Raw genomic sequence first — 25,155 nt, forward strand, 5'->3', positions numbered from 1 at the left:
TGAGCACCATAGTGTTAATCAAGGAAACAACCATGAAACTGCCATCTAAATGAAGAAATCAATCATTGCACACTCCCAACAAGCCCTGTATGTGTTTCTTCATTATCACAATCTCTTCCTTTCCACAAAGGTAATTTCTAGTATAACATCTGATGGAAGTACTTACTGCTTTCTTTGTTCTTTTTTTTTTTTATGTATATACTTGAGAACCTAAGTCTTATATTTTAGTTTTGTTTTTGGATTTTTTATAAAGGAAATCACACAATATATATTTTATGTATTTTCTTTTGAATTTTATAGAGGATAATAAAATAATATATAATTTTATAGAGGATATAAAATTCTATTCTATAAAACTTTATTTTATAGAGTTTGTACCTCCCTTTTGCTTATTTTTCTTCCTGAGTAATGTACCATGATTTAAATATATTACAAGTTATTTAACCATCCTATGTTGGTGGGCAATGAGAAAGGTCAGTTACAAATAATAAATTTGTGATCACTCTTATGCTTGTATCCTCATGCACTTAGAATGCTGATCTAAAAGTCAAATTGATAATTCGTAAGGAATTAACCTCTTCCAAGATTAGTAGATGTTGCATAATGTTTCTGAAATGCTTGCACCAACTAAAACCACGAACAAAATATATGAATCTTTCTTAAGTGATCTTGTTTCTAATACTTAATACTGTGCTTTGTACTTTTAGCCATGTGATGCTTATATAGTAGTAGTTCTTTGTATTCTTAATTGGTATTTTCCTGGTAACCAATGAAATTAAGTCAAATTTTACGTGTTTATGGTCTATTTGAATATTTGTTTATAGAAATTAAAGATTCCTCTCATTTTTTACTGGATTATTTATATTTGAATTAATATATCAGAGTGCTTTATATTTTGAATGTAATCTTTTTCTTCTATACAACTAAAAAATGGGTGTAAAAATACAGTTAGGATAGTTAGATAAAATGAATGATATTTGATAGCACAACAAAGTGACTGTAATCAATGATAATTTAGGGTAGACTTTTAAATAACTAAAACAGTGGAATTGGAATGTTCCCAACACAAGGAAATGATAAGAGACTGAGGTGATGAGTACTCCAATTATCCTGTTTTGATTAATTAAAATTGTATGCTTGTATTAAAATATCACATGTATTAATGACTCTAGCCTTGTAGTATAGTTTGAAGTCTGGTAAATTGACACCTTCTATTTTGTTTTAATTGCCTAGGATTGATTTTGCTATATGGGGTCTTCTCTGGTTCCATACGAAGTGTAAAATTATTTTTTCTATATCTGTGAAAAATGATGATGGTATTTTGATAGGGATTGCGTTGACTCTGTAGGTCACTTTGGGTAGTATAGACATTTTAACAATGTTGATTCTGCTGACCCATGAGCATGGTATATTCTTCCATCTGTTTACGTCCTCTGCTATTTCCTTCTTCAGTGTTTCATAGTTCTACCTGTAGAGGCCTTTTATCTCCTTAGTTAAATATATTCCAAGTTACTTTATTTTCTTTGTTGCTATTTTGAAGGGAATTGAGTGTTTGAGTTGGTTCTCACTTTTACTGCTGTTAGTGTACATGAATGCCTCTGATTTCTGTGTATTGATTTTGTACCCTGAGACTTTACCAAATTCATTTATCAGATCAAGGAGTCTTTTGGTTAAACCCTTGGAATTTTCTAGGTATAATATCATGTCATCAGTGAAGAGTGAGAGTTTGATCTCTTCTGCTCCCATTTGGATGCCCTTAATTCTGCGGTCTTGTCTGATTGCTGTAGCGAGGACTTCCAGCACTATGTTGAACAGAAGTGGAGATAGTGGACAACCTTGTCTTGTTCCAGTTCTAAGTGGGAATGCTTTCAATTTTTCCCCATTCAGTATGATATTGGCTGTGGGCTTGTCATATATGATTTGTATCATTTTTAGGTAAGCCCTGTCTATACCTATTTTGTTGAGCATTCTTATCATAAAAGGGTGTTGAATTTTGTCAAATGCTTTCTATGCGTCTGTTGAGAGGATCATATGGTCTTTGTTTTTGCTTCTGTTCATATGGTGGATTGCATTTATAGATTTGCGTATGTTGAACCATCCCTGCATCCCTGGGATGAAGCCTACTTGGCTGTGATCATTACAACAGCTTTTGTCTGGGACAAGAACAGGGACATTGACCAGTGGAACAGAACAGAGAACCCAGATATGAAACCATCCTCATATAGCCAACTAATCTTCGACAAAGCAGACAAAAACATACACTGGGGAAAAGAATGCTTATTCAATAAATGGTGCTAGGAAAACTGGATAGCCACATGTAGAAGAGTGAAACAAGACCCACACCTTTCACCTCTCACAAAAATCAACTCATGCTTGGTAACAGACTTGAACCTTAGATGTGAAACTATTAGAATTCTAGAGGAAAATGTTGGAAATACTCTTCTAGACATTGGCCTAGGCAAAGAATTTATGAAGAAGACCCCAAAGGCAATCACAACAGCAACGAAAATAAACAAATGGGACCTAATGAAATTAAAAAGATTCTGCACAGCCAAAGAAAGTGTTAAGAGAGCAAACAGACAACCCACAGAATGGGAGAAAATTTTTGCAAGCTACATATCTGATAAAGAGCTGATAACTAGAATCTATTTAGAACTCAGGAAAATCAGCAAGAAAAGATCAAACAACCCTATCAAAAAATGGGCAAAGGACGTGAACAGAAACTTCTCAAAAGAAGATAGAATAATGGCCAACAAACATATGAAAAAATGTTCAACATCTCTAATCATCAGGGAAATGCAAATCAAAACCACAATGAGATTTCACTTAACTCCAGTGAAAATAGCCTTTATCAAAAAGTCCACAAACAACAAATGTTGGCATGGATGCGGAGAGAGGGGAACACTCCTACACTGCTGGTGGGACTGCAAACTACTTCAACCTCTGTGGAAAGCAATATGGAGATACCTCAGAGCGATACAAGTAGATCTACCATTTGATCCAGCAATTCCACTACTAGGCATCTACCGTAAAGATCAAAAGTCACTTTATGAAAAAGACACCTGCACTCAAATGTTTATAGCACCACAATTCACAATTGCAAAGCTATGGGAACAACCCAAGTGCCCATCAATTCATGTGTGGATTACTAAAATGTGGTATATGTATACCATGGAATACTACTCAGCTTTAAGAAACAATGGTGATATAGCACCTCTTGTATATTCCTGGATACAGCTGGAACCCATTCTACTAAGTGAAGTATCTCAAGAATGGAAAAACAAGCACCACATGTACTCACCAGCAAATTGGTATTAACAGTTCAACACCTACGTGGACATATAGGAATAACATTTATTGGGGGTCCAGTGGGTGGGAGGGGGGCGGAGGGGAGGGGTGTACACAACCACAATGAGTAAGATGTGCAACATTTGGGGGATGGACACACTTGAAGCTCTTACTTGAGGGAGGTGGGGCACATGGGCAATATAAGTAACCTTAACACTTGTACCCCCATAATACACTAAAAAATAACACACAAAAAACAAGAGAATAAATTCCTGTTGCTTTAATAAAAATAAAATAAAATATCACATGTACCCTATTAAGATATACAATTATTATGTACCCATAATAATTAAAAATAAAATTAAAATAAATATAAAAACCAATTTTTTGAAATATACTCTTGATACACCTTTGAACAACAAATGTCTCACTTCAATATAATCCAAATTATGAAATATTTAAATAAGGACTAGTCCCTTCCAAGCCTTATTTGTGAAATCTATACCTATTTTGTGTTTATGAGCATACTTATCTTATTTGTTGTTTTTCTTTCATATTTAGACATAAAATCCATTTAGAGTTGCTTTTTATTTTACTTTTTGGGGGTGGAGATTGTAAGAGATTATCACTTTTATTGATTCTTTTTTCTACAAATATGCATAAGTCTTTCATTTATTACAATATAAATTTCAAAATAATTGTGATATTTTCACTCTTTTATACATAAATTCCCATTTTTCTACATTGTGTGATAAATTTAGAAAGCATGTATTAAGAAATCTTCACTATTCTATTAGTTCTCAAATGTTCTATACTATTTGATCAATTTATTTAATGGAGTGATGAGCTGCTCAGTGAACAAGTGCTGAACATTCTGCATCCTGCTCCACGTCAAGCATTTGACATCATTTTCCTATATTCTTTTGCACTAGATATTTGACCTGCCAATGACATTTTCATCCATCATTTTTGGTTATAGGTCAATTTTGACAGATGCATATGTGTGTGTAATCATTATCACAATCTAAAGCTCCCCAAATTTTTCTTGTATGCATTTTTAATCCATCTCTGTGTTCTCTGTCCACAACCATCTCCAGAAAACCCATTTATCAGCTTCCTGTCAGTAATACTAATTTACATTTTTCTAGAATTTTATGTAAATACAATAATATAATATTAAATCACATTTTTTAATGAAGTCTGATTTTATCATTGTTTTCTTTTACAACTTAGTGCTTTCTGTGTGTTATATTAAAGATATTTTCACCTATCCTCAGGTCACAAAGATATTCCCATATGATTTTTTTCTAGAAGTTATATAGTTTTACCCTTTACTTTTAGATCAATGAAACATTTGTCAGAGTATTGTTTGTGTAATGTAGGCTTGAGAGTCATTTTGGTTTTACATCCAGACACACAGTTGATACAGCATTGTTTCTTGGTAAAATATTCATTTCTCTATTGAATTGCCTTGGCACCTTTGCTAAAATTCTATTTGAATATGTGTGTTTGTGTGTGTACATATATATATGTACACACACACATATATCATTGTATATATGTGTACACACACAAATATATCATTATTTATACGTATATATGCATATATAATGCCCATCAAGAGATGAATAAAGAAAGAAAATGTGGTATATACAAGGGCAGTCTGGAATGTATCCAGCTATTGTTGATAATTTTTTTTTTTTTTATCAGAGTCTTACTCTGTTGCTCAGGCTAGAATGCCATGGCATCAGCCTAGCTCACAACAACCTCAAACTCCTGGGCTCAAGGGATCTTCCTGCCTCAGCCTCCGGGATAGCTGGGACTACAAGCGCACGCTACCGTGCCCAGCTAATTTTTTCTATTTTTAGTTGTTTGGCTAATTTCTTTCTATTTTTATACTAGAGACAGGGTCTCACTCTTGCTCAGGCTGGTCTCGAACCCCTGAGCTCCAGCAATCCTCCCGCCTCGGTCTCCCAGAGTGCTAGGATTACTAGGCGTGAGTCACCGCGCCTGGCCCAATAAATTTTTTTATATTATATGGCTGGATACTTTCCAGACAGTCCCTATATAATGGAATACTATTCAACCATAAAAAGAAAGAAATCCTGTTATTCACAACAACATATATGAACCTGGAGGACATCATCTTATGTGCAATAAGAAAGATACCATATGATCTCACTCATATGTGGAATCAAAAAGAAAAGAAAAGAAGAGAAACAAGACACAGGAGAAGAGGAGGCAGACTAGGAGGAGGAGAAGTTATTGAAGTTGATATCTTATAAGCAGGAAGTAGAACAGTAGTGGTTACCAGAAGCTAGGGAAAGGAGAGTAGATACAAGATGGGGAGCGGTTGGTCAATGGATACAAAGATACAATTACCTCAGAGGAATAGATTCTAGTGGTCTATTGGACAATAGGGTGACTATGCCTAACAGAAAATATTTTATATTATAAAAAAGCTAGAAGGGAGGCTTTGAACGTTCTCACCACAAATAAATGATAAATGCAATAGGTAATGGATACTGAATGGACCATTATACAACATAGATATGTCTGGAAACATCAAACAGTACCATTAAATATGTAGAATTACAATGCGTCATGTTTATTATTTCAAAATATTAACATTATGGGGGTAAAAATGTTTTTGGCTACATGGATCACTTTTGTTATGCTTGAGTCAGGGTTGTAAGCATGCCCATCACCCAGATAGTGTTCACTGTACCCATTAGGTAGGTTTCTGCCCATACCCTCCTGCACCGCCTACCCTCCCACCCCCCCCCCATATGATCTACTGAGTTTTACTTTCGTCTGTGCACATATGTGCTCATTGGTTAGTTCCAATTCTGTAGTACTTCACTTAGGATAATGGTCTGCAGTTCCACCGAGATTGTTGCAAGAGTCATTTATGCATCCTTTTGTATGGTTGAGCAGTACTCTGTGGTATGCATATACCATATTTTGTTAATCCACTCATGAATTGATGGGCACTTGGGTTGATTCCACATCTTTGCAATTATGAATTCTTTTGCAGTAAACATTTGAGTGCAGGTGTCTTTTTGATAAAATTACTTCTTTTCCTTTGGGAAAAGTAGTGGGATTGCTGGATCAAATGGTAGGTCTACTTTCAGTCTTTGAGGAATCTCCATACTGTTTTCCAGAGAGGTTGTACTAATTTTTTTTTATTATTATGTCAGGAAAATATGAGAGTACAAACAGTTTGGTTACATTTTATATCTTTGCCTCTCCCTAGCAAGGGTTAGAGGTATGCTTCTCCCCTCCCCAATGCTCACTGCATCCCTCAGATGTAGGTCTAACCCCCAACACCCAAATCCCTAGTGAACACCACCACCATTTCAGCACCATAGTGTTGATCAGTCCCACTAACAGTGTATGAGTGTTCCTTTCTCTCTATATTCACACCAAAATCTACTGCTTTTGGCCTTTTTAATAAAAGCCATTCTAACTGGGATAAGGTGACATCTCATTGTAGTTTTAATTTGCATATCCCTCAAGATTAGTGATGTTGGACACTTTCTCGTGTTTATTGGCCATTTGTCTATCGTCTTCTGAAAAGCTTCTGTTCATGTCTTTTGCCCTCATTTTAATGGGATTGTTTGTTCATTTGTTTGTTTGTTTTCTGCTGATTTGTTTAGTTTACTTTAGATTCTGATTATTAGCTGTTTACTGGATGTATGCCTTGTAAATATTTTCTCCCATTCTGTAGGTTGTCAATTTGCTCTGTTGATTATTTCCTTAGGTGTGCAGAAGCATTTAATTTAATCACGTTACATTTATTTATTTTTGTTGTTGCTCTGATTACCATTGGAGTTATTTTCAAAAATTGCTTGCCTAGGCCAATACCTAGAATAGTTTTTCCAACATTTTCTTCTAGCATTATTATGGTTTAATGCCTTACATTTAAATCTGTATCCATCTTGAATTCATTTTGGTGAGTGGTGAGAAATATGAATCCTGTTTCATTCTTCTGCATATGGCTAACCTATTCTCCCAGCAACAATTATTGAATAGGGCTTCTTTTCACCCATGTGTATTGTTGTCTGCTTTGTCAAAGATCAGTTGCTTGCATGGTGATGGTTTTATAACATTCTGGGTTGTGTTCTATTGGTCTATGTGTCAACTAAAATAATTAAAAATTTAAAATATAAATAAAATATGCAAATATTTTCTCCCATTGTGTATGTTGTCTATTCACCCTAATGATTGTTTCCTTGGCTGTGCAGAAGCTTTTTGATTTGATCAGGTCCCATTTATTTATTTTTGTTGTTGCTCTGCTTGCTTTTGGGGTCTTCTTCATAAATTCTTTGCCTAGGCCGATGTCCAGACGAGTTGTTCTAACATTTTCTTCCAAAATTCTTGTGGTTTCATGCCTTAGGTTTAAGTTTGTTATCCATCACTAGTTGATTTTTGTGAGAAGTCAGAGGTGTAGATACTGTTTGTCTTCTACATGTGGCTATCCAATTTTCCCAGCACCATTTATTGCATAGGGATTCTTTTTCCCAGTGTATTTCTTTTCCTGCTTTGACAAAGATCAGATGACATTATGGGAATGGTTTTATACCTGAATACTCAGTCTTATTCCATTGGTTGATGTCTCTGTTCTTGTGCCAGTAATACTGCACATCCAATAACTAGAATCTGTATAGAACTCAGGAAAGTAACAAGAAAAAATCAAAGAATCCCATTAAAAAGTGGTCAAAGGACATGAGGAAACACTTTTCAAAAGAAGACAGACTAATGGCCGACAAACATATGAAAAATTGCTCAACATTTCTAATCCTCAGGTAACTGCTAATCAGAGCCACAATGAGGTATCACAAAACTCCAGTGAAACTTTTCTGACTTTTATCAAAAAGCCCCAAAACAACAAATGCTGGTATGGGTACGGAGAGATAAGAACACTCATACACTGCTCTTGAGACTGCAAATTAGTACAACCTCTGTGGAAAGGAATATGGAGATACTTTAAAGAACTAAAAGTAGAAATACCATTTGATCCAGCAATCCCACTACTGGACATTTAACCAAAGGGGAAAAAACATTCTATAAAAAAGACATCTTCACTGGAAAGTTTATACCAGCATAATTCACAATTCAGCATGAACCAATATCGCTACTTCACTATCCGTGATTGAAGAACTTCTGTAAAGAACATTTACGGTTCTTTGCCTTCTCATCCTTATCTGTATTCTCCATGAAATCCACTGCAGAGGCCCTCCACCATTACTATTCTTATAAAACTTGCCAGTGTCTCAACATTAAATTGGCTACCTCTTAGTTAACTACATACAAGTCTAGAAACTAGGGGGAAAATGTCAAGGAAAATGATATCATGTTCATAAGTCTTCATTAGACTTTTGTCAGATGGTCCATGATCAATGAAGGACTAATTTATATTCCCATATTACTAATAATTTAAAGGAATATATCATTTCTATTTTTTTGTCCTTCTATTCAGAGCACATGACAAAATTACTTCACATATAGGAGGAGGCATATAATGACTGCTTTGAAAGAAGAGAGAAAAAGGAAAGCAAGTAGCAAGGGAGAAAGAAAGGAAGGGAGGTATACATATAAGTTAAAAAACATGTTCAACAACTTCCTTGGAAATTTACCTGGTAGGACTTAGGCATGCCTCTTATAATTTGTCACTCTGAAAATGTTACTGATATCACAAAAAAAGGCTCCAATTGAATAAAAATGATAATAATGAAGCATTGCAGAGACTAAGAGGTAATGAGTGATAAAAAGCAGTTATGGATACAGATTTTTCTCTCTAAAAGAAAGACAAAAACTTTGCCTCAGTGAAATAAAGTGGTACATATATATTTATTTAAATATTAATAGGATATAATTGGCATAGAAACATGTCTGCATTTAAGTAGACTTTTAGATTTCTGAAAAATAGGGAAAGCAGAAAAAAAATAGCTTATAAAAATAAGACTTGTTTATATCAGAATCTCTGAATGTAGCCTGTGGGGAAATGGAAAAAAAGAGAGTGAGAGCTAGGAGATTTCTGAAAATTTAGAAACATTTATAGAGATATTAAGTGCTGATGAACCCAAGAGGGCTGACTTAAAATCTTCTATGTCCCTCATGGCTTTGGCTTGTGACTAGGGAATCCTTCATTCCGTGTTAATAACTCCTCCTCATCCACACATTAATTAAGGACCCTTAAAATTGGTGGCTAGCAGCTTTCTTCTCCAATTTGAGCACAAGAAATTCATCCTGTGTTGCAGGATGCTACAGACATCACTATGAGTTTTGCTCGAGGAGTAGCACACAAACATGGTCTCAGGCAGACTTACAGAAGAAGAGTGTCTTTATTACAGAGACAAAAGAAAAGTGTGAAAAGTTATCCCAAAGGTGACCACAATGTCATATTGGCAGACAGCACAGCACAAGGCAGATTCAAGCTTCTGACAACTGAGTGCCATTATGCAGAGTTCAAATAGAAAATAGAACCATTGCAGAACACAAAACTCAATGGAATGAGATTGGACTCCAAAGACAAGAAAAACTAATGAGTGAAGGTGAAATGAGGAATGGACAATATTCTTCAGGTATCTGGTAAGAGCACAGCAAACTCCCAGCATCAACAGAGGAATAAGTCTCATGATTTCTGTATTCACCCTCATAATTTGTCTTTACCAGCTTCTCCAATAACAATCACTAACCAGGAACTGACATACTCCCTACCTTCCACACCACTATCTGTGCTTATCAGGTCCTGCTCACCTGTCAGGTCTTTATTCTTGAATCAGTCAGACACTGTGATTACTCTCATAGGATTCTGATCATAATTGTGATTATCCTCGGAAGAGAAAATTTTCCCCGTTATAAAGAATCAGTTAGTAAGTTTCCTATGGATGGTGGTATCATAGAATTAAACATTGAAGAGAAAACCTGTAACAATCGCAGTAGTTAATTGACTGACTAGTTTAACCTAAATGTATGTCATCCGATACAGCCTTCCTGTTATAAAATGTCTGTTCTCTGCTGATTTGATTTATTCATTTGTGGTTTAGCAGCATTAAGAACAGCTACTTTTTGGATTTCTGTCATATTGGTGACACTGAGTGTATGGTTAGCTGATTCATGTGCTTGCAATTTAAGGAAGAAAATTTATTGACAAGTCTAGGAAAGAATAAAATAACTTAACCACAGTTTTCACTGGATCCCAAACATTTCTCTAATGTGGAGTTGGAGAATTTCTAGATTAAGAATATGTTGTTTTTAGGCAGGGCGCGATGGCTCACGCCTGTAATCCTAGCACTCTGGGAGGCTGAAGTGGGAAGATTGCTCAAGGCTAACACCACGGCACTCACTCTAGCCTGGACAACAAAGTGAGATTCTATCTCAAAAAAAAAAAGAAAAAAAAATGATGATTTTGATCAAAGGACTCTCATATAAGGTATTAGAGCCCAAGTTTTCAGAAAATTCACTCATCAGTGAAATTAAATGATTACATTTTCTTCAGTTATTCTATAGCCCTGTCCTGAATTATTTTGGGGATCCTCAGTTTTGCCCTCTGTCTTTCCTGTCTTATTCCCTTTTAAGGAATCAATCCTTTCACCCCTTTATTATCCATAGATATCTTGTGTCTGAGCTCAAAAAATTACAGAAGCCTTTGGATATTTCATTAAGAAGTAATAAGACTCTATTGGCCTAATCTCATGCTAATGACAGGTCTGAGCAATGTAAAAACGGGAAACCCAACCCGATGTTCACCACCTGAGGATAGGACACGCTTGATGTTTTGGTAAGGGGGGGAGGTGGGGGGAGGAATGGCAGGGGCAATATATGTAACCCTAACAATATTTGTACCCCCATAATATGAAAAAATAAAAAAATAAAAAAAAAACAGGAAACCCACCTCTATTCTGGCTAAGTGACCCATTCTCCCATTATCCCAATGTGTGTTATTAGGAACGAGACTCTTGCCTCATACTTTGCTGCTGTCCATTCTCTTGCCTCCCAACACTTTCTCCTTTCTAGATATTCTATAAAGCATGTTACAGAATTTTGAAACACAGCAATAATTTCAAGGATTTCCGATATTAGAAATATGGGAAAAAGAAAACATAATTTTCATTAAATTTCAATAAAATTTAAAAGTGGCAAGGAGCTTTGGCCCAGACTCATTAAAAATTCATAGATTTGAATTATATTTTCTAAAGCACTTCTTCTACATTCTTCTAACTACAAATATGAATATGTTCTTTGGTGTCAAATATTTCTATCTCTATTCTCTTTCATAGGGAAACTTTTACCCTAATATAATGGTCAGAGCCTGAGAATTTGCTGGTCCAAACCTTTCCAAACATACAGAAAATTGAGAATAATTGAGTACTAGAAGAGTAGCCTAAATGTGAGATTTAGAAAGATTCACCAAACTCTGATTAAAATGTAATTTCCTAGCAAAATAAACATCTAATGTTTTTTGTTTTTGTTTTTTTTCCCATAGGTCTAGAAAGACAATACCAGACAGGTCAGTAGTTTATTCCTTTACCCAGATGATTTTGCTGGTTCTCATGCAGTCGGCCGGCCGTGCACTTAACACCTTACAGTGGCACAGTGCTTGTGGACGCCCTCCCCGAAAACAGTGATGTGTCTCCATGGATCGGTCTTTTCCCTTCAGTGATACAAGTGAGATCTTAGAGTTCTACTAAAATTGAAAAGACTTAATATAATGACTTTGGGTAAAATCAGAAAATAGAAGAGAATCAATAACATTGACTGACAAATTGTTTTTCTTTGCATCAAGAGGCCCAAGGACAGTATGTCTGTTTCCAACATAACAGTCTACATGCCTTCCGTTTTGACACTGATAGGGATCCCAGGCCTAGAATCTGTCCAGTGCTGGATTGGGATTCCATTCTGTGCCATGTATCTCGTTGCCATGTTTGGAAACTCCTTGCTTTTGATCATTATCAAATCAGAACGCAGTCTCCATGAGCCCATGTATGTTTTCTTAGGCATGCTAGGAGCTACAGATATTGCACTTGCTAGCAGCATTGTGCCTAAGATGCTTGGAATCTTCTGGTTTCATATGCTTGAAATCTACTTTGATTCCTGCTTGCTTCAGATGTGGTTCATCCACACATTTCAGTGTATAGAGTCAGGTGTCCTGTTGGCCATGGCCCTGGACCGTTACGTGGCCATCTGTTACCCGCTGAGACACGCCACCATCTTCACCCACCAACTTGTCACCCAAATAGGGGTTATGGTCGTACTCAGAGCTGCCGTTCTTGTAGCCCCATGTCTGATACTGATAAAGTGCCGGTTTCAGTTTTATCACACGACAGTCATCTCCCACTCCTACTGTGAGCATATGGCCATTGTGAAACTAGCTGCAGAAAATGTCCGAGTCAACAAAATCTATGGTTTGTTCGTGGCCTTCACTGTCGCAGGCTTTGACCTCACATTCATCACATTGTCCTACATCCAGATATTTATCACTGTTTTTCGTTTGCCCCAGAAGGAGGCTAGGCTTAAGGCATTCAATACCTGCATTGCTCACATCTGTGTCTTCCTTCAGCTTTACCTCCTGGCCTTCTTCTCCTTCTTTACACACAGGTTTGGTTCTCATATCCCCCCTTATATCCACATTCTCTTCTCTAGCATGTACTTACTCGTCCCTCCATTTCTCAATCCACTGGTCTATGGTGCCAAGACTAAGCAGATTCGCATTCATGTGGTAAAAATTTTCTGTTCATAATATCCACCTCAATTAACACCTTTATGCTTTCCTCTTTTGCAATCGTTCAAAATATATAAAACAAAACACATTATTCAAGGTGCTTGAAGTTTCCTTTTAATTGATTGGCGAAATTTGCCAGTTTGACACTTGGTTTCAGATCATCATAGCCCATAAAAGCTATCAATCAAAAAAATGGGGCTGTGGATCCTACCTGAGTAGTGATAATGAGAAATGTAAAGAGGAACAAAATAGTGAACATATGTATATGTGTAGGGAGAGTGAATACAGTTTGTTTTTCTATTTTGTGTTTTGGTCCCTGGTTGAGTTCTTCCTCTAAGAATCCTTCTCTAGGAGTATTTTGTGAACCAGATGTTGCATTCTATATAATCGGTATTTGTTCTGCTTCCTCTGACATTTATTTATTAATTTATCAAGATTTATGACAATGTACAATATTATCAACAGTTAATATTATGCTAGAGACATAGTAAATTTGACATACAGTCCTATGAGGTTGTAGCTGTATATTTCTGTGATCTAGAGAAAGGGGGAGAGAGAGGAGAAGAAAAGGGAATGGGAAGAAGGGGGACCATAGGCGTGTATTCATGAAATGTGGGTTAAGAGAAAGAGTGAATCACTGAAATCTGATTGGAAGCAAGAGAGTTTTATTTGATTATTATTTGTTGTTTTGTTTTGTTTTTCAATTATGCAGTCTGATTCTTGAGGAAGGCTGAATGATTGACCAGGGAAGTAGGAATACACAATGACGGGTAGCTGATGGAGGACATTTAAACTGGAAAATATGGTTTAAAGTAACTATGCAGTTTTTTTTTTTTTTAACATGGTTTGAATGTGAGGTATAATTTGGCGAGACAAGGAAGATACGAATATTAAAAATGATCATTAATGTTGAGGAAAGTTGGGCTTTAGTCTTTAAGCACTAATATGCACCTGAAAGTATTTTCTCTGCAAGAAAGACACTTACATGTATGTGTGTGTGCTTGGGTTTGTGGTAGCACACCCTCTCAGTGCATGTAAAACATTCTGCTTTTAAATGAGTTAAGGCTATTATATTAATGAAGAGGTTTAGTGCCTTTATCTGAGATTAATGACCTGAAAGTTTATGGCTAGTTGACTGTTCCAGAAAATCCTCAGGTTATAGATAATTTTTAAAGAAATTATGGAAAATATTCACATGTGTACGAATGTCCATACTTTGATTTATCAGATTCAAATCATGGCATATATGAGAAATAGTGGACTGCTTTTCACAGCTGGTGAATACTCTGAGTGGTTTTGGTGACTAGCTCTTATCAGATATCTATGGCTGTTGAGAATGATTTTATTGTAGATACAGAGGCTATCTTAGGCAATCTTTTGAGACTGTTTCAAGTATTTTCATTTATTAGAGCTAATTGTACTGGATTACTAGTAGGGGTTGTTTTTCTTATATAACATAGTTTCCTTAATAATTAAGCAGAGATAGCTTCAGAGGTTATTTCTTAAGTGTCTAGCCAGGGTTCATCAAGTAATGTATTTTGTTTGTTGGTTTCTTTTCACCTTTGGCCTTTGTTTTCTTTCATGAAGCCTGTGGAATGTCTGCATCCACTACACATGATTCAGACTTCAGAGAGGACCAATTAACTATTGGTATTTATTTGATCCTCTTAGACCTTGAGAGCCTCATGTTCTTAGTTGTATCTATATCTACTACCACTATCACTAAACATGTTTTTTCAGAGTACAGTATCATCCCTGCCCAGTGTTCTCTGATGAACAAATCCCAGCCAGTCTGCTCAAAGAACCTTTATATGGTACACAAGCACCTGATCCAGTTGATTTCAGGTAGGTCCCAGGTCAAATTTGTTCTATGCTGAAGATATGAATACACGTTACCTTTTTTTTTTTTTTTTTTTTTTTTTTTTTTTTTTTTTGCTGACAAGTAACTTTTAATTAGCAAATGGAAAATAAGCTCAAAACACACATGCTGAGTCCCTTGGAAGTGAAGTCAGAACAAATTCTTTTCAAAAATGGGAACATTTGTAGTAGCTCCTGGCCCTGGAATCCATTGATCTTGGGTTTTTTTGAGGTTTTTTTTTCGATGTGGAAGATTGTTCTCTTTCAGAGAAAATCTAATTATTAAATCTTTCCAGTGAGTTAACATGAAGATTATTCTGAAATACATCAGAGAAGCACTGCAAAGTACATTTATTTCTTTCTCCAAGTACAAAGAAGTATTTTAAGTTTTATTTTTCAGAATCATTAACTATAATTTTGATTTATATTCTACAATTGGAAAAAGAGGCCAGGACCCAATTCTTGGAAGTGGGCTCAATCAAAAGCCTTAATTCTGAAACTTGTTAGGAAGATTTCCTGTCTCTGAATGAGGCATGGCCTAGGATGGAGGGGATGCCATTCCTGGGGCATTCAGAGAGGAAAGTGTTAAAGTTCTGTTCATGAAGCCTTGGATTTCTACATCAGAAGTGAGGCATCCTATGTTAAATAGGATCATTTCTGATTACCTTTTTCTACTTTCTGATGGCAAATTCCCTTAAATTTCCTCTTCTATTTCTTCTTCTTCTTCTTCTTCTTCTTCTTCTTCTTCTTCTTCTTCTTCTTCTTCTTCTTCTTCTTCTTCTTCCTCCTCCTCCTCCTCCTCCTCCTCTTCTTCTTCTTCTTCTCCTTCTTCTCCTTCTTCTTTCTTTTTTTGGCTGCTTCTTTTGACCCTTTACTTCTCAGTTCCATAATTTGCAGCCTTCTTTGCCCTCACCTATAGAGTTTCGTTTTGCATGATTATGAGACCACGGGAGACTCCACAGGAGGAGGCTGCGGAGGAGAACTGGAAGCTGGGACCCCGGAGCAGCCCGGAGACCAGCGGGAAGTGTAGGTGGGTTGGCCATTTCCCTTCCCCTGCATCCCGGACTGCTGGTGGACTCCCCAGTGAGTGGAGAGACCTGCGGACACCAGCCAAGCAACGGCCACTGCCAGTGAGTGGTAAGCCAGTAGCGGACGCGGCACCAGGCTCACACATTACCTTTTTAAGGTATAAAGAAGTTCTAGCCCAAAAGTGATGTTATGTACACAGTCACTGAGAGTCTTCTCCACTTCCCTTCAACTGAGGGCTCTGGATAATTGGATGCTGAGTCCAGAGCAATGGACAAACACTTACAGTAGCTAGAGGGTTAAGATATATGTCAGACTGACATGCCCTGTCTATGATGCAGTGAATATTTTTAAATGAGGAACTTATGCCAAGAAGCTACATATGAGAGCTTGAGTGGCTTGCCTTAAGTTAAAGATGGACATATAGATGTCATAGCCCAGGAGTCAAAAATGCCTGAGTTTCTCCAATGCCCTGCCTTCAACATCCTGCATAACCCTGGACATATTTCCTTTTTTGTAAAATCAAACTCACAGTATCAGATTCAGAGACTTTAAAGGAATAAGAGAAAATGCTAACTAAGCACACAGCATAGATCTGGCCCAAACCATACCTTAAGCATGTATGCTCAAGTCTACTTACTCCAAGAATTAAGTACCAGACAAAAATAATTACAGGATCAATTTCGGAGAGGCAGAAAAAAAAAATGAAGCAAAGGGCCAGGATAGCTGTGCAGCTGATGATCCTCTAGCTGGAACCAGCTCAATGTCTTTGGGCAGAGCTGTATGTTGGAAAATATGCTAAGTGAAACAACAGACTACTTCTGTGGCCTTTATTCTTTTATTTATTTTCTTTGAGACAGAATCCACATACCATAAAATCTGTGATTTTAAAGTGTACAATTCTGTGATTTTTAGTGTAATGCAATGGCTGTGCAACCTTCTTCATTATCTAATTCCAGAATATTTTTATCATCCTAAAAAGAAACTTGGACTTATTAGTAGTTACTCCCCATTTTCTCTGCTCCCCTTCCCACCTCCAGTCTTAGCAACTGCTGATGTATTTTCTGTTTTTATGGATTTTCTGTTCTGGATGTTTTATATAAATACAGCATGCAATGTGTGATCTCTTATTTTGGCTTCTTTTAATTTTTTTCAATACATTCTTATATTAATATAATATAATAAACATTCAACATGTACTATTAATATATATTGATAATTTAATCTCTTTTTAAGGCTGAATAATATTTTATTATATGGATGTTCCACATTTGATTTATCTATTCATCAGTTGAAAGACATTTAGAATGCTTCCACTTTTTGGAGTTTTCATCGGCTTTCATTTAAAAAGCATCATTAAAGGACTTACTTGATATTATTTGTCATACACTTAAAATAAGTCCCATTATCAGCACTTGTGTATATTTTTTCTTTAGTTGTATTTATTTGCAGGGGAGAAGGATTAGACAAAATGCTTACTGAGATTCAGTCAAAGATCAGCTGAGATATGATGAGAACAGATGGAGTAAAAGAGTTGAGTATAAGGCAAGTCATTAAAGTGATTAAAGTGATTAAAGTGGTATATGAATTGTGAAAGAGATAAAGGATAGTGGAAATGAGGTGAGATCAACAAATTAAATGTATCTCATTGCATCAAAGTGTTGTTGAAATAAGAATGAGAAGAAGCAAGCTAGTAAAAATATAAACACATTGGAAACAATGTTCATCATGTATAAGATATTGATCATCTTTGGAAAGAGGGTAGGAAATGCTGTTTAGGTAGAGAAGTCTGAATCAATTGTATTGATTCTTCTCTCAAGAAACAGAATGATAGGAAACATGAATTTTTAATTATTATGATTTATTGCTTTTTTGTACATATTCTGTTGTAGGGTATGTTTGGCAAAAAAATAGATAACCGAACATATTCCTGAGTAATACCTGGCAAACAAGTTAGTTTAACAAGTTAGGATGCACAGTATTTTGATATTCTTAGTAAAAATATCTCCTAATGTGTTTTGATTTCTTCAACAAGTATTTCTTCATATTATCCTGTGCTTTGAGAACTATGATTATAATTCGGGATAAGGGAATGATCATGAAGGCAAGGACCACAAAGATGCAGTCCTGTTTATTGTATTCCAATATATAATCTGTGTGTAAATATGATCTTTGTAGAATTTTAAACTTAATTTAATGTAATAGCATGCCCAACACACATATGTGTAACATTAAAGCATTTCTTCTCAATAAAATATTGTGATATTAATATATTTTGAATATTCTTATAAAATGTGAAAATAATTATAATATAAAGTAAAATTTATATACCTAATGTAATTATATATTTAGAAAGGAAATTATTTGAAGAGTGGTGTGCCAAAAGATTTATGTTTAACTTGGGGTGGTAGGATTATAGGTATTTTCCCCTCTTCTTTTGGAATTAATTTTATATAATTAGAAAGTAAAAGTCCAAATATATGTACTTTAAATTAAGCTCTGTATTAAACATATTTAAGAATAGGTAACTTCTTGGGATCAAGCAATTATTGAAGAAGCCTATGATCTCCTTTTCTAGGAAGAACTATACTTCTCATCCTCTGTGTTTCTAAATAGGAAACAAATCATTGGTGCATGGCTGGTTTTCTTCCTTTTTTCTTAGCAAGCCTTACTCCTTGCAGGGCTTACAGTAGTATAAGCCCTGTCCTGCCTACCATTCCCAAACATGCCCTTTCTCCCTTGGATCACTGAAGTGCCTTCTGGAACTCCTTATAATCTCCTTGGGATGGTCAAGAGTAAATATAAGACTGAATGTTAGTATTGTTTTCAATTCCCTTTCCTTAAAAAGTATAGGATAAAGTTTCCCAATTTTTCTCAGGCAAAAAGTGGAGTCTCAATCTATGTACTCCCCCGCTTTTTGTCCCTTTTTTCTGTCACACAAGGGAGAACAAGGTAATTCCCAATATCTGGTGCTGTGAGAAGCACTATCTTACTGTTTGACAAAAAGAAGATGAATTAATACTGCCATCTCCTGGCCACACTAGATATGCCAGCTCCCCTGAGAATTCAGCAAGAAGCTAGCTCTGAGAAATGGCACCTGTTCCTCTGGCCCTGAACCTCCATCTTATCCCTAGGGAGTAAACAGTGTCTCTCAGGATTTCACACAGGCTGATGAAAGTTTGGTCATCAGGGAAAATTATGTCACAAAATGCAAATCTTCCTCAACTGGGACCATCAAAGAGCAACCTTCCCTAGGTGCCAGTCACTTCCTACTGCTGCTTCTGGATACTGAGTAAGTTGTAGTTAGGGATGTATACAAGGTCAGGTGGTAGTTAAATGATATATCTTGAAGTACAAACACAAGTACTGCCAATTAACGTATATACTTCAGAGAAAAATCCAAATCATAAGAATGAAGAGTATAAATATATTTTTCATAGAGTCTGAATTTGGAGTTCTATGAACTACATACAATTCAAGAACACCAATGATGCATTGGAGAATCTTCTATGGAAGAATGAGATGTTAAGGTTAGTTAGCATCATGTCATTGCAATTTAAAACTTGCAAATGTTTTACTTGAAAGAAAGGAGGACAATGAGTGATATATGGAAGTTCAAACTTTCCCTCTGAAGATTGGAGTCTCAGTCTGTTTAGATGAATTGACAATGGATAAATTAACAGGAAAAAAAGGCATGCAACTTTATTAACATGCATAAGCATGGAAAAATCACAAGATATGATTAAGCAATGACCAAATGAGGCACAGATTCTTATGTACCTTCTTCATGAGGGGAAAGGGGAGATTGAATGAGACCTGAGAATAGACAATAGTGTGAAGTTCATCTGGGCTCTGGGTGTGGTGCTTAATTCTCAGTCTCTTGCTCTGTGATATGAGTTTTAATCATCTCTGGTTAATTAAATTTCAGGGAAGTGATTGAAGCCGATTGTGTTTCTTTTTGTGGGTCAAGTGTTTAGGTAGATAAGGGAACTTCGGAGAATAGCCTCATCCTGTGTTTTGGGAAAGGCAGAGAACTGAAAGACAGGAAGGTATAAGGGGAAGTCAGAGCGACCTTGACCCTGGTTCTTTAGTTCAGCAAGTCAAAACATGATATGTAGGAGAATTGTTTTCTGAGCCTCAACCATAGAATAATCTCCAAAAGATTCAAGGTTTAACATCTGTGATTATTATGGTCATTTGGGGCCAAGGAAGAACCCAGAATCATATTTGGGTAATAATATGTGATGACTTGAATTATGGAGAAATGTTTATAAACGCTGAGGACAGCAGCACAACATTTATAGATCATTGTGATTTAGGCAACCAATCCGTTGGGTAACCTCTCTGATGTCACTTTAAAAAGATCATGGATGCATACATTATCAGCCCTACTATTGACTGTATAGTGCTTTGCTGATATATAGTTAATGGAAAGCGTGGCGCGTCTCCAGCTACATATTTCACACTGCAATGGGAATTTTGTCCTGGAGGCTTCTTTTCTATCTCTGCTGCTCCCAAGGCACTTCCACCTGAATGTAGCTGTTTGTCAATTATTCTCCATGGAATTTCTTGGACAATTCTCAGAGAAACAGATCCCCTTGTATTTTCCTTGTTTGAACTTTTTCAGAAAATAAAAAATGTATAATTTTCTACTTCCCTTCATCAATATGTAGCCTAATTTCTACAAAAGAGTTATGTCTGCTAGCATTGTGTTCATATGGCAATCTAGACCTCCCAACTCATTCAATTCTTACTTCTGACCACTTCAACAACATCTTCATGGATCTCCTGATGATACCACCACCCAACATATCTCTTCCCCTATACCAGGTAAGCTTAAAAACCCATAATTTTATTAAATAATAATTTTAATGTCCTTAGCCTCCACTGTGTGGAAAAGAGCATGATATATGGGGCTTGGGCTGCTTATTTTAACTGCTGAATAAACTTGTCTCTTGGGTCAGAATTGCTATGATAATGCACAAAAATTATGTGTCTGCCATTGTCTGATGGATGGAGTCTAGGTCTTGCAGTAATATCCTGTTTGAAATCTTGGGAGTAAAGATAGATTTTAGTGTTTTTCTGTCTAAATTATACCTCCAAATGAGTGTGTATTATTTTTTGCTTTCCATGAACAGATTAGAAAATGAAAGAAAAGATGGGATGGGGGAGGAAGGAGAGCAGCACTAAGCAGGCTGATCACCTTGGCCCTATCACAGGAATGACGTCCAAATATTCAATCTTCACACTGTGGATATCCCTGAGTGTGGCTGGATGATTTTGCTAAAGCGCATACTGGTGAATCTTTCTAAGAGTCTCTCTATTGGCATTTTTCCTTCATTTAAAACAGTGATAAATAAGTTGATTCTCCTAATTCTGTTACCTTTGTGACTGGATAAGCATAGGATATATGAAAGCACAGAAAATCACAATTTGGAAAGCTCTATTCCCTTTCTAAGAAGATCCTGAACTGCTATGCCTATTACAAATGACTCCGTGTTCATGCCCTCTGTGCTGACATTCATTGGGATCCCTGGTCTGGAACCTGTACAGTGCTGGATTGGGATTCTGTTCTGTGTTATGTACATCATAGCTGTGATTGGAAATTCTCTACTTTTGATCATTATCAAATATGAGCCCAGTCTCCATGAGCCCATGTATATCTTCCTGGCCATGTTAGGAGCCACAGACATTGCTCTTAGCACCAGCATTGTGCCTAAGATGCTTGGAATTTTTTGGTTCCACTTGCCCGAGATCTATTTTGATGCTTGCCTCTTTCAGATGTGGCTCATCCACACATTTCAGGGTATTGAATCAGGAGTCCTGCTGGCCATGGCTCTGGACCGCTACATAGCTATCCGTTATCCTCTGAGGCATGCCACCATATTCACGCAACAGCTAGTCACTCGCATTGGAGTTGGAGTGACAGTGAGGCCTGCTATTCTGGTAATCCCATGCCTATTGCTCATAAAGTGCCGTCTGAAACTTTACCGAACCAAGTTAATATCCCACACTTACTGTGAGCACATGGCCCTTGTGAAGCTTGCCACTGGAAATGTTTACATCAATAAGTTCTATGGTCTCCTTGGAGCATTTATTGTTGGTGGACTTGACTTCATTTTCATCACTGTCTCCTATATACAAATATTTATCACCGTCTTCCACCTGCCCCAGAAAGAGGCACGACTTAAGGCGTTTAATACATGTATTCCCCATATATGTGTCTTCTTCCAATTCTATGGCCTTGCTTTTTTCTCATTTTTTACTCACAGATCGGAATCTTATATCCCATCATATATTCACATCATCTTGTCTAACCTTTACCTATTGGTCCCGCCATTCCTCAACCCTTTTGTCTATGGAGTAAAGACTAAGCACATTCAAGACAAGGTAGTAAAAATGTTCTGTTCCAAACACCAGGCCTGATGTTTGACTGAAATAGTTCTTTCTATAAATGTAATGGTTCATCTGTCAGACCTATGGGATCTGTAAATTCAGTTAATGCTTTTGGGTATCATCATGATTGATGAACAAATTAAGGAATATACACACACACACATACACAAACACACATATATATGTTCATCACTGTGGAAGCATTTTTTGCTGGCTATATTAATAGAGATAAAATTGTAGTATAAAAGGATAGCCCTATTAATTTTGGGAAAATATTATCATTTCATCTAAGACAATGTCACTAGTTCAAACTTCCATATACAAAATTCAAATAACTGTTTCTCCATGTTATATTATCAAACTTTAAAAGAAAAATTAAAAATTATGAGTCAGTCATTTAAAATCACATGGCTTTATTTTGAGTTATTTAATTCATATTGGATTGTGTTTTGTGCAAAAAATGAATTACACAGCTTATTTTTTTGCTAAATAAAACTTGTATTAAGCAATGTATTATTTTTCCATGTTACGTTAGCTTTATCACTTAACATGTTACCAGAGCTGTGTGTTTATTTTTTTTTATTTTCTGACTGTTCTGATCACTGTGCTTTACTTATTTAATTATTAAAAGTTCATAGAATATTTTGATGTAATAAGCAGCAAGTATTTCATCATTTTTGACATTTTTAAATTGATGATAATAATTCTGGGGCCAAACAAAATTGTTTACTGATAGCTTATTTTTCCAAAATTTCCCCTGAAGAAAACTTAAAAAATAAATAAGAAAGATTTATATAAATTAGTGCTCCCTGGGATGTATCTTTAGCTCTTGTTAATGTTCATAAGTATTTTCAGGGACTACTAAGGTACTAATTTTAACCATTTTAGACCACTTTAATAAAATTTCTTCCAATAAGCTTCTGTTAAGAAAAACCTATCCTCCCTTTTACAAGTTTTCTGTACTGATGTCCCTCCACTGCCATGATTTGACCCTATCTTTCATCACATCACGTAAGAATGACATATACATATCAGAATTTGGGTAATTCATTTCCATGAGTCATTTCTTTTCTTAAAATAGAAATTATACTTTTCCTTTCTGTTTGCTTCCTACTAATACCCACTACTTGGCCAGTGCAGATGGATACTACCAAAAGAGGTAGATACGTGAAAGCACTTTGTAACCTGCAAACTATGATTCAGAGATTTCTCCTATATAAACTCATTATTCAATTAGCCATCTTTGGTTTGCCATGCTCAGCATCCAGAATAATAAAACAAATAAGTTTTCCATGCCAAATTCAGTTGTTTGATATGCTTAGGCCACAGCCTTGGGCTTTTGCTTAATTTGTTTTCATAGTGAATTTTAAAGAATAAATTCTTCATTATTTTCCTTTTAATAGTATAATCAGTTTTATGTTTCTATTTCCCTGGATTTTACATTAAACCTCTATAGTAAGTTCCTAGGGAATTTTACCTCATAAGCAAAAGTCATTTACTTTTACCACCCTGTATGTTTTTTTTTTTTATTAAGAAGTAAATGAAAAAGCAGTACAGATTTATGCTGTAATAAACAGTAAGATTTGATGATTAAAAGGAAAACTGATTTTATAAATAAAGCAATTATCCAAAACACAATTTGGAGACTTCTACAATTTCCACCATGACACAACATTTTATGTTATTTATTTATTTATTTTTGAAATGATCAACTAATTAGACACACACAGAGAGAAAGATAGTGTTTAAACAGCTGAATTACTTTTTCAAATGAACAGTTACTGTGAAGGTCCAGAAAGAGAAACAGCATGTTATTGAATCATGAGTATGAAGAAGTAAGTAAATATTTCCAATGGTAATTGTAGATTTGTATAATGTTGCATTTGATCACTCTCAATTCTAGTTTTCTGTATTTTAAGTCTATGTTATTAAGTATGACATCTTGGCGTTGATTTTTTCCTAATTAAGCTGAAATATTTATCTTAGAAAATATCCTTTTAATGACTAGATATTTAATTTTTACTTTCAAATCTTTTGTTAATATAGCTATATTATTATATAGTTATATTACTATATTAATACATTACACATAGCTACTCTAGTATAGGCTGTTCTGTTTAATATTTGTGTATCCTTCCTTCTTTTCTTACCTCTTTCTCTTTTTTTAACCAAACTTTCTATATTATTTCTAATTTTTAACCTTTAAATTTCTATTTTACTGTAACAATTAGATTTTTGTGCTTTTCTTTGAAGCAGTGTGTATATGCAAGTTGTTTGTTATCGTCCACTCTGCATTTACTTATTTTTTTTAAAGATGCAGGGTCTTGCTCTGACTCCTAGGCTGCACTGCAGTGGTGTCATCATAGTTCTCTGCAGCCTCGAATTCGTGGGCTCGAGTGATTCACCCACCTCAGCCTCTGGAGTAGCTGGAACTACAGATATGTGCCTCCACTCCTAAGCAATTTTTTTTTCTTTAAGAGATAGGGTCTCACTGTGTTGCCCAGGCTGGTCTCAAATTGCTGGCCTCAACCAATCCTCTTGCCTTAGCCTTCCAAAGTGCTAGGATTATAGGCATGAGGAGGCACTGGGCCTGACCTACTCTTGAATTTTTTGTCTTTTAATTAGAGAACTGAGTTTATTACATCTTAGATAAATCTTCCATCTACTGTTACCACAATTTATTTATTCTAGGTTCATTTTGTGGGGAGATAGGGCTACCAAATATTTTGCTATTGAAAATAGCATAATGCCATAGTGCCATACTGCCATAATATTGTTATGGGCACTATTTTACATAGTATTGATAATACATGCTTGCAATTGGAGGTGTATATGTATAGGATTAAATGGCTAGATTATAT

At 35.7% G+C, this 25,155-nt stretch overlaps 2 protein-coding genes across 2 annotated transcripts; both read left to right on the plus strand.

Moving 5' to 3' along the window:
* Window positions 1–12,094: 12,094 nt before the first annotated feature.
* LOC109730715 (olfactory receptor 52A1) lies at window positions 12,095–13,056 on the plus strand. Its single transcript, XM_076001291.1, has one exon. It carries the CDS (start codon window positions 12,095–12,097, stop codon window positions 13,031–13,033), a length of 939 nt encoding a protein of 312 aa, XP_075857406.1. The 3' UTR covers window positions 13,034–13,056.
* Window positions 13,057–21,352: 8,296 nt separating this feature from the next.
* On the plus strand, window positions 21,353–22,350 carry LOC105883350 (olfactory receptor 52A5-like). Its single transcript, XM_012786413.2, has one exon. It carries the CDS (start codon window positions 21,374–21,376, stop codon window positions 22,322–22,324), a length of 951 nt encoding a protein of 316 aa, XP_012641867.1. The 5' UTR covers window positions 21,353–21,373; the 3' UTR covers window positions 22,325–22,350.
* The last annotated feature ends 2,805 nt before the right edge of the window (window positions 22,351–25,155 follow it).

Source organism: Microcebus murinus, chromosome 4 (assembly GCF_040939455.1).
Source record: "Microcebus murinus isolate Inina chromosome 4, M.murinus_Inina_mat1.0, whole genome shotgun sequence".
Taxonomy (NCBI): Eukaryota; Metazoa; Chordata; class Mammalia; order Primates; family Cheirogaleidae; genus Microcebus; species Microcebus murinus.

Excerpts from the sequence above, each read along its gene's own strand:
- LOC109730715 (XM_076001291.1), top strand. The coding sequence starts at position 12,095 with ATGTCTGTTTCCAACATAACAGTCTACATGCCTTCCGTTTTGACACTG.
- LOC105883350 (XM_012786413.2), top strand. The coding sequence starts at position 21,374 with ATGCCTATTACAAATGACTCCGTGTTCATGCCCTCTGTGCTGACATTC.